This window comes from Balaenoptera physalus (genome assembly GCF_965194825.1).
Source record: "Balaenoptera physalus genome assembly, chromosome: 1".
Taxonomy (NCBI): domain Eukaryota; kingdom Metazoa; phylum Chordata; class Mammalia; order Artiodactyla; family Balaenopteridae; genus Balaenoptera; species Balaenoptera physalus.
In genome coordinates this window covers 191,986,090-192,001,635 of record NC_138882.1, presented here as the reverse complement: position 1 = coordinate 192,001,635, position 15,546 = coordinate 191,986,090, and the positions used below count along the sequence as shown (strand labels likewise).

Sequence of the window (15,546 nt, the reverse complement as noted above, 5' to 3'; positions counted from 1 at the left end):
CCGCAACGAAGAGTAGCTCCCGTTCAACGCAACTAGAGAAAGCCCGCACGCAGCAACAAAGACCCAACACAGCCAAAAATAAATAAAGTCAAAATATTTTAGAACGGACCTAGAGATTGTCATACTGAGGGAAGTCAGTCAGACAGACAAATATCATATGATATCGCTTATATGTGGAATCTAAAAAAATGGTACAAATGAACTTTACAAAACAGAAATAAAGTCACAGATGTAGAACACAAACTTATGGTTACCAAGAGGGAAGGGGGGGGCTTCCCTGGTGGTGCAGTGGTTAAGAATCCACCTGCTAATGCAGGGGACATGGGTTCGAGCCCTGGTCCGGGAAGATCCCACATTAAAAAAAAAAACAAAAACAAAAAACTGATAAAGAGGGAAGGGGGGGGATAAATTGGGAGACTGGGATTGACACACTACTATACATAAAATAGGTAACTAATAAGAACCTACTGTATAGCACAGGGAACTCTACTCAATGCTCTGTAATGACCTATGTGGGAAAAGAATCTAAAAAAAGTGGATACATGTATAGGTATAACTGAATCATGTGGCTGTACAGCAGAAACTAACATAACATTGTAAATAAACTATACTCCAATAAAAAGTCATTTAAAAAATCAAACTATTTTTTATAATATATAGGTTCTGTCCAAGGTTACCAAGCAGAAGCCTGTCCCCTTGGTACTCCCAAATCTGTAGTTGTCTCTTGTCAGGGACCCACCTCCTAGGGATGTGCCCCCCTCACAGGAAGGGGCCCGCACAGGGCCCTGCTTACAGCCTTGTGAAGTTTGGGGGTAAGTCAGCAGAAGGGCCAGGCAGCAAGAGGAAGGAGAGCCAGCTTCCAGGCTCCCCTGAGCGTGTCAGTGATGGACCAGGGGACCATTATCACCTTACTGGGGTCCTGCTCACCTTCCAAGAAACCAAGAGACGCCTAAAAAGGCTGAGGTCTAAATACCCCAAAACATTCTGTAATTTTGACCGTCTTAAAATATATTTGATGTGATCAAACTCTCCCACTTTCCCCCGTCTGTGACACCAATGTTTCCAAACACCTCTGTGCTAGGCACCACTTACCAGCCAGCACTGGTCTATTTCACCACATGGCTCGTCTCGAAATGCTAGGAGGATGGCACTACTCAAAAAAGCACACCTTCACCACTGAAAAAGCCACAGAAGGGGGTAGCAGGGGCTTTTGAAAGGAAAACAACAAATGTAAACCTCAGATGAGAGATGGTGTTGACCCAGCCAAGGGTGAGGCCATGCTGGATTTGGAGTCAGCTGAAAACAAGGCTGCACCAAGCTCCTATTTCACTGCCTTTATGCACCTAAATCTCAGCTTGAAACGCTCCAAGACCCAGTCTCTTCCTGTGCCTTGATCAGGCAGGTGAAATGGGTCTAAACTGTGGCTCGGGCACAGCTGGGATAATGGGTGTCATGTAATTCAAGTTCACATCACATATCCATCAGAAAAAGTCATGTGTTTGCAACGTTATTCTCCCGCTCTGGGTCTGAAGAAATTCTACACGGAGAGGTCGGTTATAAGTCAACTCCGGAACCTGAGGCACCGCGGCATAACTAGGGTGAAGAAAGTGGGAATAAAAGACATATGTTCTTCTCAAACTTAATGAAGTCCAAGGTCATTGTTGGTACAGCAATTCATCAGTGAGGACAAACAACCAATTAACATGCCAATCCTTTAAAAAAAAAAAAAAAAAAGCCTTGTACAATAATAGTAGCCATGTGTTAGCCACTTTAATATAAAATGTGATCAAAAGTCAAAATACAAGAGTTCAAAAGGCATAGAAAAACCAAGAAGTTTCAATTTTATTACAAGTTTTAAATTCTGGGAATAGTTTTTAAAACAAAAAAACTTATATGCTAATTTCAGCCCAGGGCTAAATTTTTTACAACCGAACTAAGAATTACTACAAGGGAACATCAATGCAACAAACAAGTAAAATTTGCAAACCCAAGTCACAAACTTGCTAACAAAGTTAATAATCATGGTAATGGACAGCACCAAAGAGCAACTGATGCCTCAGTTAAATTTGAAAGAAACACTGCCTTCTCAAGGGCAGAGAAACATGCAAACAATTCTGCTTCAAGAAATTTGCATAGAAATAGAAAATGCTAGAGCCTTTACCACAAATGAAATTACGAAGCCTCAACATGTTAAATTCAACCCAAGGAGCACCAAATGTTAAACTGGAGCCAAGGTACGACTCAAAACATTTAATTTCCAGCTATGCAACTAGAAAGATCACAAGAATTTCAGGTGTGGAAAGGCACCCTAGGCAAGCTCTTGAAATACATGAATTTGATACAACGTAATCTTAAGACAATGCAGATATTCCTGTAAAATTTAAATTTTAGAGGGCACCGTAAGGCATCAGGGTCTCTTCTCAAAGTCACTCTTGATATTGTCAGCAACAATCACATCTTTATGATCTCATTAATGACCTTTCACAGATCTCTAGCCTCTACACATAGGACAGAACCCCCAATATCGTGGGAAGCCCTTTCAGTCTGGCCCTGCTTAATGTGTTTGTAGAATGACTTTTAAGCCCAGCCGTGGCCTAAATGGTGTGAAGGGGACTACTCCCTGGGCATCTCAACACTTCTCTTCACCCTGTCTCCCAGGCCCCTCTCTTTCACATCTGCCCCCGTGGTTAAGACTCCAGAACTCTGGGATTCTGATCTTGACCCCAGGGAACCTCACCAACACCCACCTTTGGAAGCTCCACTATTCCTCATCTCCAGCTCCCCCTGGTGGGGTTCAAAGTGACAGTCTGGTACAAAGACTTGTAGAAACAATGATTATTTACAAATTCGTATTTTGTAGACCTCTCCTTAATTGAACACCTGCGACTTTTACAGTCGCTCTCCTGACCCTTTCCCGAGGGGTAGTAGAATATGCGAAGCAACAGGACCACATTTTATTTCTATGGGAAGAAAAAGGATTAACATACATAGTAACCGTGTGAGTCAAGAGTAATTTGTAATCAGAAAATGAAAAGACAAAATGCCCCAGAAGCCTGCATTTTATCGACACTGCCACTTTCCCAAAAAAAGAGCCTCAGAAACAAGTCACTGGATCTGCTTTCAGTGAATCAGGAGTTCCCACATTTGTACTCCTCAATCTTTGAGAAAAGCACCAGATGAAACTGACCCACCCCTTTTTGGGTAAAATAGTAACTAACTGAACTCACATCTCCACGCCCTCATCCACCTGTTCAATGTCAAACAGTAGTCAGTTCCCTTGAAGGAGACTTATCCATTTTGGTACTTCTACCAAAAGAACTGAAATTTTCAAGCAGAAAAAAAAGTTTAATTACAAGTAAGTGAGTGGCAGCCCAAGTGAAGCCCTTTTACTATGATTTCCAATTTTCTGTTCAATCCACACTGCAGAGATACAAGGAAAGCCACCATTTTGTTTCCTAAATTTTATTTAAGAATTCATACAAAATACTCCAGATAACTGAGTTTCAATCCTCATCTTCTTCCTCTTCTTCATCTTGATTAATCTGGAAGTAACGTAATTCGTAACTTTCTTTGCTGTTAGCAACTACGCGTAACCAATCACGGAGATTATTCTTCTTCAAATATTTTTTGGTGAGATATTTCAAATACCTGCAGAGAAAGAACACTTCAGAACTGCACCAGATACAAAGCCTTCTTACATTCTGAAACACTGTAACTTTTATGAAACCCCTGCATTCAAAGTCATTACAATTGAAGGTGTTTTCCCATGGTTCAAAAATGGCAAAGGTAGGCAAATATACCCAGCCAATGCTCTAACGAGGATAAACATCAGTCACATTTCATCTAACCTGGACATAAAAATGAGAACAGATTAAGATGGGACTGCTGTCCATGAAACAATAGCCCTCACCTATAAAATGGTTTTTAGCGACCACTAGGGAAAGAGATCAAGGTAGTAATTTGGCAATTAAGCACACAATCTTAGTACCTTTTATTGAGAAACCGCTGGATTTCCAATGAGCTCCAAGTACTTCACCTCGCTGACTGAAACCTGCCATTGAGGTTGCTGGGTTACTGGGACCGGGGCTGAGGGCCGGGGCACACACACGCTCACTCCTGCTGCGTGACGCTCATCTCCCCACTCCCCCCCTCCCCCGCCCCCGGCAAACGCCCTGACTGCGACTCTGCAGCAAGAGCACTTGGCCTCTCTAGTCCATCCACCCAGTGGCTGCCTCGGCCTGAGCGAGCTCAGCAGCCAACCCTGCCCAGCGCTGTCAGCAAACTCTGTTCACCTAAAGGCAGCGATGCCTCCTGGGCTCAAAAGAAAGCCCGCAATCCTGTTTCTTCTCTCAGCTGTCTGCTTATGAGGCCCTGAGGTTTATCTACTCTGGCATCTTCCCAAAGGCATAAAGAGGAACAGAATGCCCAGCAAACCCACCACTGGGCAAATTGACCTTTCCAGGCCTCAGGTTCGCCCTCTGTAAAACAGGACTCATGATACTTGCATCTCTTCAGACTGGTACAAGGACTAAACGAGACGCACGGCAAACTGTGGCACTGTAGCCAGGACCCAAATATTAACCAACCAACAAACTCAACGCCTCCAAGAAATGAACACTGTTCAACTGTCTTACTTACGCCAACAAAGCCATCTTCACAAAGATGTGAAGATCTCAGTTCAATTCTACCCACTTTCCCTACATAAAAATAAATCAGTTTGTTAGTTTCATCTAAAAAGTATTCTTTTTTTTCCATTTATTTCTACTATATTGTATTCAGGTGAGGTGGTTAATTCAAAAGTTTAGGTGGTTTGAGTATTCTAATAGAATGTTGGGGGAAGCTAGGTTAAAAGCGCTTCCCTGAGAGCTCTGCAGAAGCCCAGTGGGGTAGGTGTTAAGCACACCCTGGAGGCCCGCCAGTTGCCCCATCTCTCACTCCATCAAACTGCCTTCTGCACAAATGAAATAACGCAGTCAGGCAGAACAGGAGTAGTTCACTTAGCTTTAAAGTCATCTCTTGACTGCTTTAGTTAAAAATGGAAGCAAAGGGGAATTCCCTGGCGGTCCAGTGGTTAGGACTCGGCGCTTTCACTGCCAAAGGTGCTGGTTCAATCCCTGGTCAGGGAACTAAGATCCTGCAAGCCGCACAGCATGGCCAATAAATATTAACTGATTAATTAAACCCTATTCTTTAAATAAATAAAAAAAAATAAAAGCAAAGGCTTAACTATAACCAACTTAAAAGCAAAGGCTTAACTATAACCAACTTGTCCGAACACGTCAAACTTCCCACTGTTTGATTCACTTTGATTAAACGCTCCTAAGAATTGTACGCCAGGCTCTGGGCGAGGAGCTGGGTATAAGCACGTCCGATTCCTCAGTGACTTGTAACGTGTTTTTAACCTCATTCTCAAAACAGAAGACGTAAATATAGCAGGGCAAGTGAACTGATGTCTCCAACTTAAAAAAATTGGCCCACAGGAATTAACAGAGTGGCTTCAGTCTAAACTGAGATTTCAGATCCCTCACCTAATTACAGTAGCATTTACAGGGGAAAAAAACCCCATAAAATTAAAAATGAAAGCTCTTCAATGTCATCTAGAGGCAAAGGAAGCAATATCTTCACTTTCAAGAACACAGTCTAAGCAAGTCCGAGCATCTTTACTGCTTGAAATACTTTAGCCTGTGAAAAACAAAACTGTAAAAAACTACTAAGAGTTGAACACTTTTAACTACCATAACATTCATCCATTCATTCACCAGCCCCTTACACTGGACACTGCTCCAGAGGTTAACAGAGGTAACCACAGAGCAGATTACTCAAGGTGGAGTAACACTCCTGGCTAAGGTGGGGTAACACTCCTGGCTAAGGTGGGGTGGGAAGCTCAGTGCTAGGATGCAGGCAAGAGACGCTCAGCTCTTTCCCATACCTTTTGGAAAAAGGCACCTCGGAAGTTACAGTGATCTTGCTTTTGCTTCTTTCGATTGTTACAACACCTCCTCCGAGATTCCCAGCTTTTCCATTCACTTTGATTCTTTCCTGAAGAAACTGCTCCTGTAGAAATCATCAAATTGACCAGTTCACCCATCTCATTTTTTTTATACTCCTAACTCTAAGCAAATACAGTTCATTAAATGTTCAATCTTAAAAAAAAAAGGAAAGGAAGAAAGAAAATCTTTGGCAAAAGATCCAAAATCTAGGAACAGCAATTAGAAAATGGTACTATTCAACTGTTTACATATGTAACTGAAAACATCCTAGCATGAACATACGTGACTGCTCCCACACATGGTCAATGTGCTTCTATGCCATGGAAGGCTCTGACTCCTGGGTCACGGGAAAGAGTAGTCAGGAAACCCAGGCCCAAACTTACAAGATACAGGCAACCACAGTGACAAGCAACTTCTGGACCTAAGACATATAAAGCATTGTCCTCTGTGTGATAAGAGAAAATACGTCTTCAATCCAGCAGAAGGAACAAAAACATACAGTGACCAAAACAATTACAGATCTGCTGAGGGCCCACGTGCACCATCACCGAACAGCAGAAGGGACAGTGGCCTAGGAGCCCAGAGGTGGACTCTGGGCAAAGCCCCGTGGAAGCCTGGGCTGGTCATTCACTTCCATGGGTTTCAGGAGCTTTTGGTTTTCTTGCTATTGCAATGATATGAAGTCCCTTCAGCTCCCAACTCCTACAGCCCTCTATTTAAAAATTCCAATACACAATATGTTAACTGGCGACGGGGGAAAGAGTGATTAGGTCAGAAATCCTGACCTTTGCATCTCAGACTCATAAATGACTCGTGTTTTCTATCCTAAGGAGGCGTCTAGAAGGAAGACAGTCACATATACAGATGAGTACAGAGGGAGGAAGGGAGAAGGGAATAATGTCAGAACAGGGCCATCCCAGACACAAACTGGAAGAAGCCACAAGTTACGAGGGACAGGAGGCCACGGAGAAAAGCAAGAAGTCACTGGCTGGAGAAGGAACTAAGGAGTCAAGTGAAGGACTTTTTGCAGGACAGGCCAGGACACAAAAGGCATCTATAAGAGGGCAGTGAACTACAGGTTACCCGAATTCCACACTTTGTAAGTAGTGGCTGTAAGCCAAACTTTTAATTTTTTTATTTGAAAATTATTCTTGTTGTAATATTTATCTTGCAATAGTTGACCTTCTGGAGACTAAAGAGAAAATGTCAATTTAGGGTTCTGCACAATTATGTCTGAATTCCCCTATGCTTGGCTATTGAAGAGGAAAACAGTAAAATGCCAAAAGCAAGTTGCAGAGTCAAAAATGTGGCAATGAGGTTAATTATTCTAGACTTATGTGAAATAGAGGAATATTGGGGAATGGGGCCAACATGAGGGTAAAAAATCAGTACAGAGCAAGGCCTGAAAAAAAACCAAGCTCCAATTACAAATCAGCAAGCAAGATATTTTCACATGAACACTGAAGCTCTGATGCTTAATAAAACAGAAAACTCAAGGAGATGCTGCCATCTGTCCAAGGCCCCAGAGCCAAGCATCAGGCCCAGGTCACAGGCACCCCCTTGGCCCTGAGGGTCAGGGCCCACAGCTTACACTTAGACACACCCAAGTGCAAAGGTGTGCCTGTTTCCTAAGTAAATTTTAAGTAAAATCATGTTTGGAAACTGGAAGAGAAGATGATGATGATGTAGTTCTCTGGCACTGATGTGCTAGAGTGCATCTCCTTTACTCCTCACAACTGCTACACAGGAAAGCAAGGGTTAGAAACAGAACGAGACAAAGCTCCAGGGTCAAACAGTAGAGCCAGAACAGCAGAGTAGCCGGAGCCCGCCAGCAAACATGCTCCAGGAGGTTTTCTCAGCAACGACCCAAAGGGTTCACTACTGCCCAGGGTGGCATCAAGGGTGTAACTTACAAAATTGGCCGCATCCATGATTCCATCTTCTACAGGATGGGTACAGTCAAGAGTAAACTTCAGGACCTGCTTCTTTTTTTTGCCCCCCTTCACCACAAGCTTTTTCTAAGAAAAGTATACAAATGATAACAGAGATGAAGGCATAACCAGTCCAAAAAAAAAAAAAAACTCAACAAAAGCAAAACTACTACAATTGTAAAAGTACACACAAATGCAAAAACCATGAAACTGTGTTCCCCTGCAAAGGCGCCAAGAGTGGAGGCTGGATACTACTCAAAATGCTGCTCTATAAACCTGGGGTCATGCCCTCTTGAAGGGGAAATCATTCTAGCACTCCTGACCCACGTACACTTTCCAGCCTCCCCAGTTTCTATGAGCACGAAGGTCTGTTAGCTTATGAACTACAATAAAATGAACGTTTCCTCTTATTTGCCCTAAAATTTCCAAAATAAAATTAAATACTCATTCGTTTTCTTCCAGGATTAAGACACAGGCATGCACGTGCCTTGCGGACCCAAAACAATTTTAATCTGCAATAAATTCGTGTCCTAACTTTCCAGACTCGGGTCCTGATCCAGCTTAGCCGTTTTCCCTTCGTCCTGTCTCATCTACCTTCTCAGAACAGCGACCAGAACCACACATCCTAGCGGCCCATCTAACCCCAGCTGGGACAAGGGTAAAGCTAAAACTCAGGTTCTAATTATAACATTACTGGCGACAATTTCTGGCCTTTTGACTGATTTAATCTAGCAGTTTCAAACCACTAGTTTAACTACAAGGTTCCAGCCTCTTCACTCTCAGAAAAAACCTTATATGATTCTTCTCCGTCTACAAGTGTAACACCATAAAAAAAGCATTTGGACAACCTACTTACCCGCAACTTACACCTGAAATAGCCTTTCAGAATCTAAAAAGACCTTTCCAAGAACCCATCTTACCTCTCTTCACGTCTCAAAAAACTTCACCTAAAACCTGTATTAACTGGGTCAATTTTTCAAACATTTAGCTTTCACCAAGTCACTTTTCCTCCCCCCTAACATGTCTTCCTAATAACAATCAGAAGGTCTGGTTTAAAAATCTACCCCGGAAATATACAATCAGCAAATAAAAGACCTGCCAGCAATGGTCTCCATACCTCCCACCACGGTTTTAAACCAAAAGCATACAAATGCCTAGAAGCCTTACAAGCCCACCCAGGCAGAAAAATGGGAGAGGAGCCGAGAATGTTCACAAGAGCGTCCCAGCAAAGGAGGAGGGCAGGAAAACTTCCGCCCAGTAACCTGGGAGAACGATCTGCAGCCAGAGTGACGTGAGGGCGCCGCGCGAGGGCCCAGTCCCAGCCTGGCTGAGAGAGAATGGAACTGGGCCCTCACCCGACACCTAAAAGGGGCTGTAGAGCTGCATCCTGAAGATCTAACTTCCTCCGCAGACGCGAAAGGCTCCTCTAACCCGGGCCTCCCTCTGAAAACACGCCGGCCAGGCCACCTTCCGTGGACCTTTCCACTGGTCACCGAGGGCGCCGGGTCCCCTCCTTCCCCGCCTTCCGCCCAGGTAACCAGGCCCAGGCCTCGGCTGCCTCAACGCCGGCCGCGCTCCAAGGGCCGCTGACCGACCCAGGCTGCAGTCTCAGGCCCCCAGCTCCCCGCTGGCCGCGCAGGCAGGGGCCCAAGCCCGAGCTGCGGCCTCCGAGAGCCCTGGGTCTGCCCCTCACGCCTCGGGCCGCGGCCTCCTCCGCCCACAACGTGCGGGGCCCGGCGGCCGCCCCAGCCTGCTCCGGCCGGCCTGCTAGCCCGGCCCCGGCACCATGCTGCAGAGAGCCGTGCACCGCGAGCCAGGCAGGGGCCGGGCCGGCGAGGCCCACGTGCCTCTCCCCAGAGCCGAGGCCTCACACGGAGCCATACTAACCACTGGCGCCATCGCCGCAGCGGAGGCAGAAAAGGAGTTGGGTGAACTACGCAGACGCAAAGAGGCCGCAGCGCGCAGAGCACGCAGGGCTCAGGCCGTACCAATCGCTCTGCCACGCCCCTCGGTCGCCACGCTCTCGCCCTGTTCTGTACGCTCGGGGAGCGATTTCTTTTGCCTGAATGCAAAACCTGTCCTCTCACCCGTCCGGAGGATTGTAGGGGGAGCGAGGCCGAGTGGCCTATCCCACTGCGAAGGATCGGAGCGGGGAGCCATGCTAGACTAGCCCAAAGAGAAATAAAGGGGTTCGCTCTACTTTTGAAAGTCTTAGAAAGAAAAAAAAAAATAAGGAAATTCAATAAACCATAAACTACCAGCTACTGGGATGGGAGTCGAACTCACTAACTTGGGGAGGTGAGGCCTAATTTGGGGTCCTAATGCCCGAGAGCACTTGGCTTCTTCCTACCTAAAGCGCCCAGCCTGGAAGCTGGTGCCGGGTTGGGGGGATAGGGGGGATGTCTCCCTGCGCTAGCCCTCTTTGCTGCAGTCAGGTACACTCTCCACCACCTCAAGTTCAAGCCGCCCACACTCCGATCATCACCTCCCAGCTTTCCAGCTCTTCCCTTCTAGTTTCCCAATTCCAAACATTCTTCTGCCAGCGCTCCCCAAACTGGCATATAGACAGGAATCACCTGGGAATCCCGTAAAAATGCAGATTCCAATTCAGTGGGTTGCAGTGGCCTGAGACTCTGCATTACTCAAAGCTCCCAGGAGATGCTGCTCCCGCCGGCCCACGGTCCAAAGTTGAGTGGCAACGGTCTTCATGCCCAGACCTACAGTCCATGGACTGGACCACTTTCACCCACTCTCCCCCCCGCGTCGTGTCCTCACCAGTTACAATCACTCACTTGCACACACCCTCCAGCCCCTGTGTGCCCTGTACTCACCCAGCAGAAGCCCAATCCTGGCTCACAGTGGTGGGGGAGGAAACTCCCCATGCTGTCTGGTCTAGGTTTACCCTCAGGCTTACTCTGCCAGTTGACCAAGTTCCAAACCCACCCTGCTGTTCTTTTTTTTTTATATATAAATGTATTTATTTCATTTATTTATATTTGGCTGCGTTGGGTCTTTGTTGCTGCGCGCGGGCTTTCTCTAGTTGCGGTGAGCGGGGGCTACTCTTCCTTGCGGTGCACAGGCTTCTCATTGCGGTGGCTTCTCTTGTTGCAGAGCATGGGCTCTAGGCACACGGGCTTCAGTAGTTGTGGCACACGGGCTCAGTAGTTGTGGCTCGCAGGCTCTAGAGCGCAGGCTCAGTAGTTGTGGCACGCGGGCTTAGTTGCTCCGCGGCATGTGGGATCTTCCCGGACCAGGGCTCAAACCCGTTTCCCCTGCATTGGCAGGAGGATTCCTCACCACTGCACCACCAGGGAAGCCCCCACCCTGCTGTTCTTGACTGCAGACCACGTTTCTGCTTTGCCACCTGCAACCTGGTCAGGTTCTTTCAACGGGGGCCTAGAGGGGAGACTGCAGGCTGGAGAAAGAAGAGACTTCTCCCTGTTTGCTTCCTGCTTGTTCCTGTTCTGTTGGTGTCACCTACTCCTGCTTCTTCATCCTAGTAGCAACAGTTGGAACATTCCAGAAACAGCAGTTGAATATGGTTTGCAGTTATTCCAACGCTTGGAGAACCAGCCTCATTTTCTTCTCCCCAGAAACCCCAGCCCCAGCTGAGCAGCACCCCTTTCTCAGGTATCAGCTTCCTGGGCCCCGTTCTTTAAGTGTCTCCATTTTAATAAGACCACCCTAGGAGTGGTAGCCACTTCCGGCAGTTGCTACTGATCTGTTTTTTTTTTTTTTTACTATTTATTTATTTTGGCTGCGCCGGATCTTAGTTGCGGCACACGGGCTCATAGTTGTGGCATGCGGTCTTCTTAGTTGCAGCATGTGGACTTCTTAGTTGCAGCATGCCTGTGGGATCTACTTCCCCAATCAGGGATTGAACCCAGGCCCTCTGCATTGGGAGCGCGGAGTCAAGTCTTGATACCCAGTTAACAGTCCTTAGTGTGTTTCCTCCCAAGTGACACCTCTCCTAACTCTGAGCAAGCCTGGGGGCTGCCTGACAATCCGCTAAGTGACTGTTTCCACACCTCTGGTCAGAATGCCAGCTCCTCGCCCCAAAACCTCCCTCTCAGCTGATGACTTCCATTGCTCTGTTTTTGAAAACATAGAAGCAATCCAAAGAGAGTTTTCAGACACACCTGCCTCCACATCTACCCATCCAGCAACAGCTTTACCCAGCTCTGCCTTTCCTCCTGTTACTGCGGAAGAAGCGTCCTTGCCCCTATCTGAGGTCAACCCAACACTAGTGCATTCGTCTGGCATACTGCCGCCTACTTGACGACGTCACTCCAAGAATCCTTGCCCCCCACCCTATGAAATCATCAATGTATCCTTTCTTCTGAATTTTTTTCCATCAGCACTCAACCATTCTTTAACATCTCCCATCTTGGGACTTACTTGGTAGCGCAGTGGTTAAGAATCCGCCTGCCAATGCAGGGGACACGGGTTTGATCCCTGGTCTGGGAAGATCCCACATGCTGTGGAGCAACTAAGCCCGTGCGCCACAACTACAGAGCCCGCGCTCTAGAGCCCGCGAGCCACAACTACTGAGCCTGCGTGCTGCAACTACTGAAGCCCAGACCCCTAGAGCCCATGCTCCGCAACAAGAGAAGCCACCGCAATGAGAAGCCCGCTCACCGCAACAAAGGGTAGCCCCCGCTCACCGCAACTAGAGAAAGCCCGTGCACAGCAACGATGACTCAACACAGCCAAAAATTAAAAAATAAAATAAAGATAAAATCCCCCATCTTAAAACAGCAAAAGCAATCTCTCAACCCCCAACATTCCCGGTCACTTACCACCCCTTTTGTCTCCTCTCTACTATGGACTGAATGTTTGTGTCCCCCCATATTCATAGTTGAAACCCTAGTCTCCAAAGTGATGGTATTTGGAGGTGAGTCCTTTGGGAAGTAATTAGATTTATTAGCGATCATGAGGGTGGGGCTCCATGATGGGATTGGTGCCTTTCTAAGGGAAAGAAGACACATGAGATCTCTCTTGCCACGTGAGCCACAGGGAGAAAGCAGCCGACAACAAGCCAGGAAGAAGGCCCTCCCCAGGAGCCAGAGCTGTTTGCACCTGATCTTAGGCTTCCAGCATCCAGAACTGTGAGAAATTTCTGTTGTTTAAGCCTCCCAGCCTGTGATATTTTTGTTACAGCAGCCTGAACTAAGACAATCTCTTTAACCAGTTTTCTTGTAAGTTTCCTCTGTGTGCTGTCTGCAATTTCTCTCCTCCCATTTCCTGTTGAACCCACTCTGGTGAGGCTCTTGCCCCCCGCCCCCCCCAGCCACTAGGACAGCTCTCATCAAGGTCACTGGTGATGTCCCCCTGCTAAGCACTGGGGTCGGGTCCTGGTCCTCCTCTTCCTGCTTCTGTTAGCATCTGACACCACAGGTCACTCCCTCCTCCTTGCTGACCCTTCTTCCCTGGGCCCCCAGGACCTCGGGCTCTCCTGGTTCTCCTCCCACCTCACTGGCTGCTCCTTCTCCGCGTCCTTGCTTCTCCCTCCTCCCCGGACTTGAAGAGCCACAGGGCACGGAGCTCCTCTCATCTTCATCTGCACTTGACCTTAGGCATGCCCCAGACTCATATCCTTAAATACAGCTCCCCAGGTCTGTATGTGCAGCCTCCATCCTGGACTCCTGACTTCTCTAGCCTCCATCCTGGACTCCTGACTTCTCTAGACTAGAGGGTCAAGGTGACCACCCTCACCCCATGAAACCACTCTCACCTCTCCACCCTTACCCCCGCTCTCCATCCCCAGCCTCACCCCACAGCCTGTGTCCCTTCATCTCCACCCACATTGGTCTTCCTTTCCTTCCAACTTCTGGGACCTTGTACTTGCTGTTGCCTCCACTTTTTTTATTTTTAAGATTGTTTTTAAGTCTTTATTAAATTTGTTACAATATTGCTTCTGTTTTATGTTTTTTGGTTTTTTAGCCTGGAGGCATATGGGATCTTAGCTCCCCCACCAGGGATCGAACCCTCACCCCCTGCATTGGAAGGCGAAGTCTTAACCACTGGACCGCCAGGGAATTCCCGCCTCGGCTTTGAACTCTTCCTGGCTTTTCTTGTGTCTGATTTTTTCTCATCCTCCAGGGGCTCTGCCCACGGTTATCTAGTGTGTCCTCAGCTCCACCCCCTCCCAGCTGCCCTCCATCACATCATCCTGACTCTTTCCTTCAGAGCATTTAACACAATCTGTCATTATTGTACTTGTTTATTTGTGTACTTGGTTAACCTTGCCTGGTGGGTTAGGCGCCCTTCTTGTGTATGGCGCATGGCAGATGCTCAGTAAATACTACTCAGATAGCAACTTGTCAGGATTAGATGACATAATACAAGTATAAGAGCTTTGAGTAATATCTTGACCCATAAACATTGACCACAGTTTTTATGACTTGGAGCACAAATGGAACCAGAGCTAGGGAGGACCCTTAAAAGAATAGGTAGTTCCTGCCTAGAATTCACTTCCTTTCTTCCCCTGGCAAACTTCTACTCATCCTTCAAAACCCAGCTGGAGGGGGCTTCCCTGGTGGCGCAGTGGTTAAGAATCCACCTGCCAGTGCAGGGGATACGGGTTCGGTCCCTGGTCCGGGAAGATCCCACATGCCGCGGAGCAACTAAGCCCGTGAGCCACAACTAGTGAGCTTGCGCTCCAGAGCCCGCGAGCCACAACTACTGAAACCCACGTGCCTAGAGCCTGTGCTCCGCAACAAGAGAAGCCACCGCAATGAGAAGCCCACGCACCGCAACGAAGAAAAGCCCCCGCTCGCCGCAACTAGAGAAAGCCCGCGTGCAGCAACGAAGACCCAACACAGCCAAAAATAAATAAATAAATTTATTAAAAAAAAAAAACCAGCTGGAGTATTATCTCCTAGTTTTTTCTAGTTAGTAAGATTGTTTTTTATAACTTTTTTAAAAAATTTATCTATTTTACTTTTGGCTGCGTTGGGTCTTTGTTGCTGCGTGCGGGCTTTCTCTAGTTGCGACGAGTGGGGGCTACTCATCGTTGTGGTGCACGGGCTTCTCATTGCGGTGTCTTCTCTTGTTGCGGACCATGGGCTCTAGGGCTCGCGGGCTTCAGTAGTTGTGGCTTGCAGGCTCAGCAGTTGTGGTCCACGGGCTTTGTTGCTCTGCGGCATGTGGGATCTTCCTGGGCCAGGGATCGAACCCGTGTGCCCTGAATTGGCAGACAGATTCTTAACCACTGTGGCACCAGGGAAGTCCCTGATTAGTAAGATTTTATTGAGCACCTTCTATGGGTCAGGCTGTGGGCCTGACTCTGATTTCAGGAGGGACAGCTACAGGGGCCGCTTTCCCGGAGCTCAGGGTGACATGTGCAGAGAAGGCGGGCACGCTGGAGAAAATGACACTGGGTGAAACAAGCACTTGCCAGGCTAAGAAGGGCAGAGGGGGCCCAGCTGGAAAGGCTCAGAGCGTCCTCTATCACTCTCCCACCCAAACCTACCTTGGGAACTCGCTGATGATGGGCGTGGGGCCTTAATTATTTTGGAAGCTTAGGATGTGCGTTTCACTTCACTGAAGTCTCACCTCATCACCGGGCGGCTGCCCTGTTCTACCCCAGCTCTGAGGCTCTGAGAGGTCAGAAACTTGGCCGA

At 47.4% G+C, this 15,546-nt stretch overlaps 1 protein-coding gene across 1 annotated transcript; it reads right to left on the bottom strand.

Annotated features, from left to right (window-relative positions):
• Window positions 1–3,446: 3,446 nt before the first annotated feature.
• On the bottom strand, window positions 3,447–9,932 carry RPL22 (ribosomal protein L22). The gene is made up of 4 exons (XM_082469665.1): window positions 9,809–9,932; window positions 7,904–8,008; window positions 5,930–6,054; window positions 3,447–3,648 (listed from the first exon to the last, which is right to left on the bottom strand). Exons 1-4 carry the CDS (start codon window positions 9,818–9,820, stop codon window positions 3,504–3,506), a joined length of 387 nt encoding a protein of 128 aa, XP_082325791.1. The 5' UTR covers window positions 9,821–9,932; the 3' UTR covers window positions 3,447–3,503.
• Window positions 9,933–15,546: the final 5,614 nt, after the last annotated feature.

What these genes read in the sequence shown, in the direction of transcription:
- RPL22 (XM_082469665.1), bottom strand. An exon ending in TCATGGATGCGGCCAATTTT is followed by an intron (nt 6,055 to 7,903) that starts GTAAGTTACACC and finishes TGATTTCTACAG; the next exon opens with GAGCAGTTTCTTCAGGAAAG. An exon ending in GAGGTGCCTTTTTCCAAAAG is followed by an intron (nt 3,649 to 5,929) that starts GTATGGGAAAGA and finishes CTTTCTCTGCAG; the next exon opens with GTATTTGAAATATCTCACCA.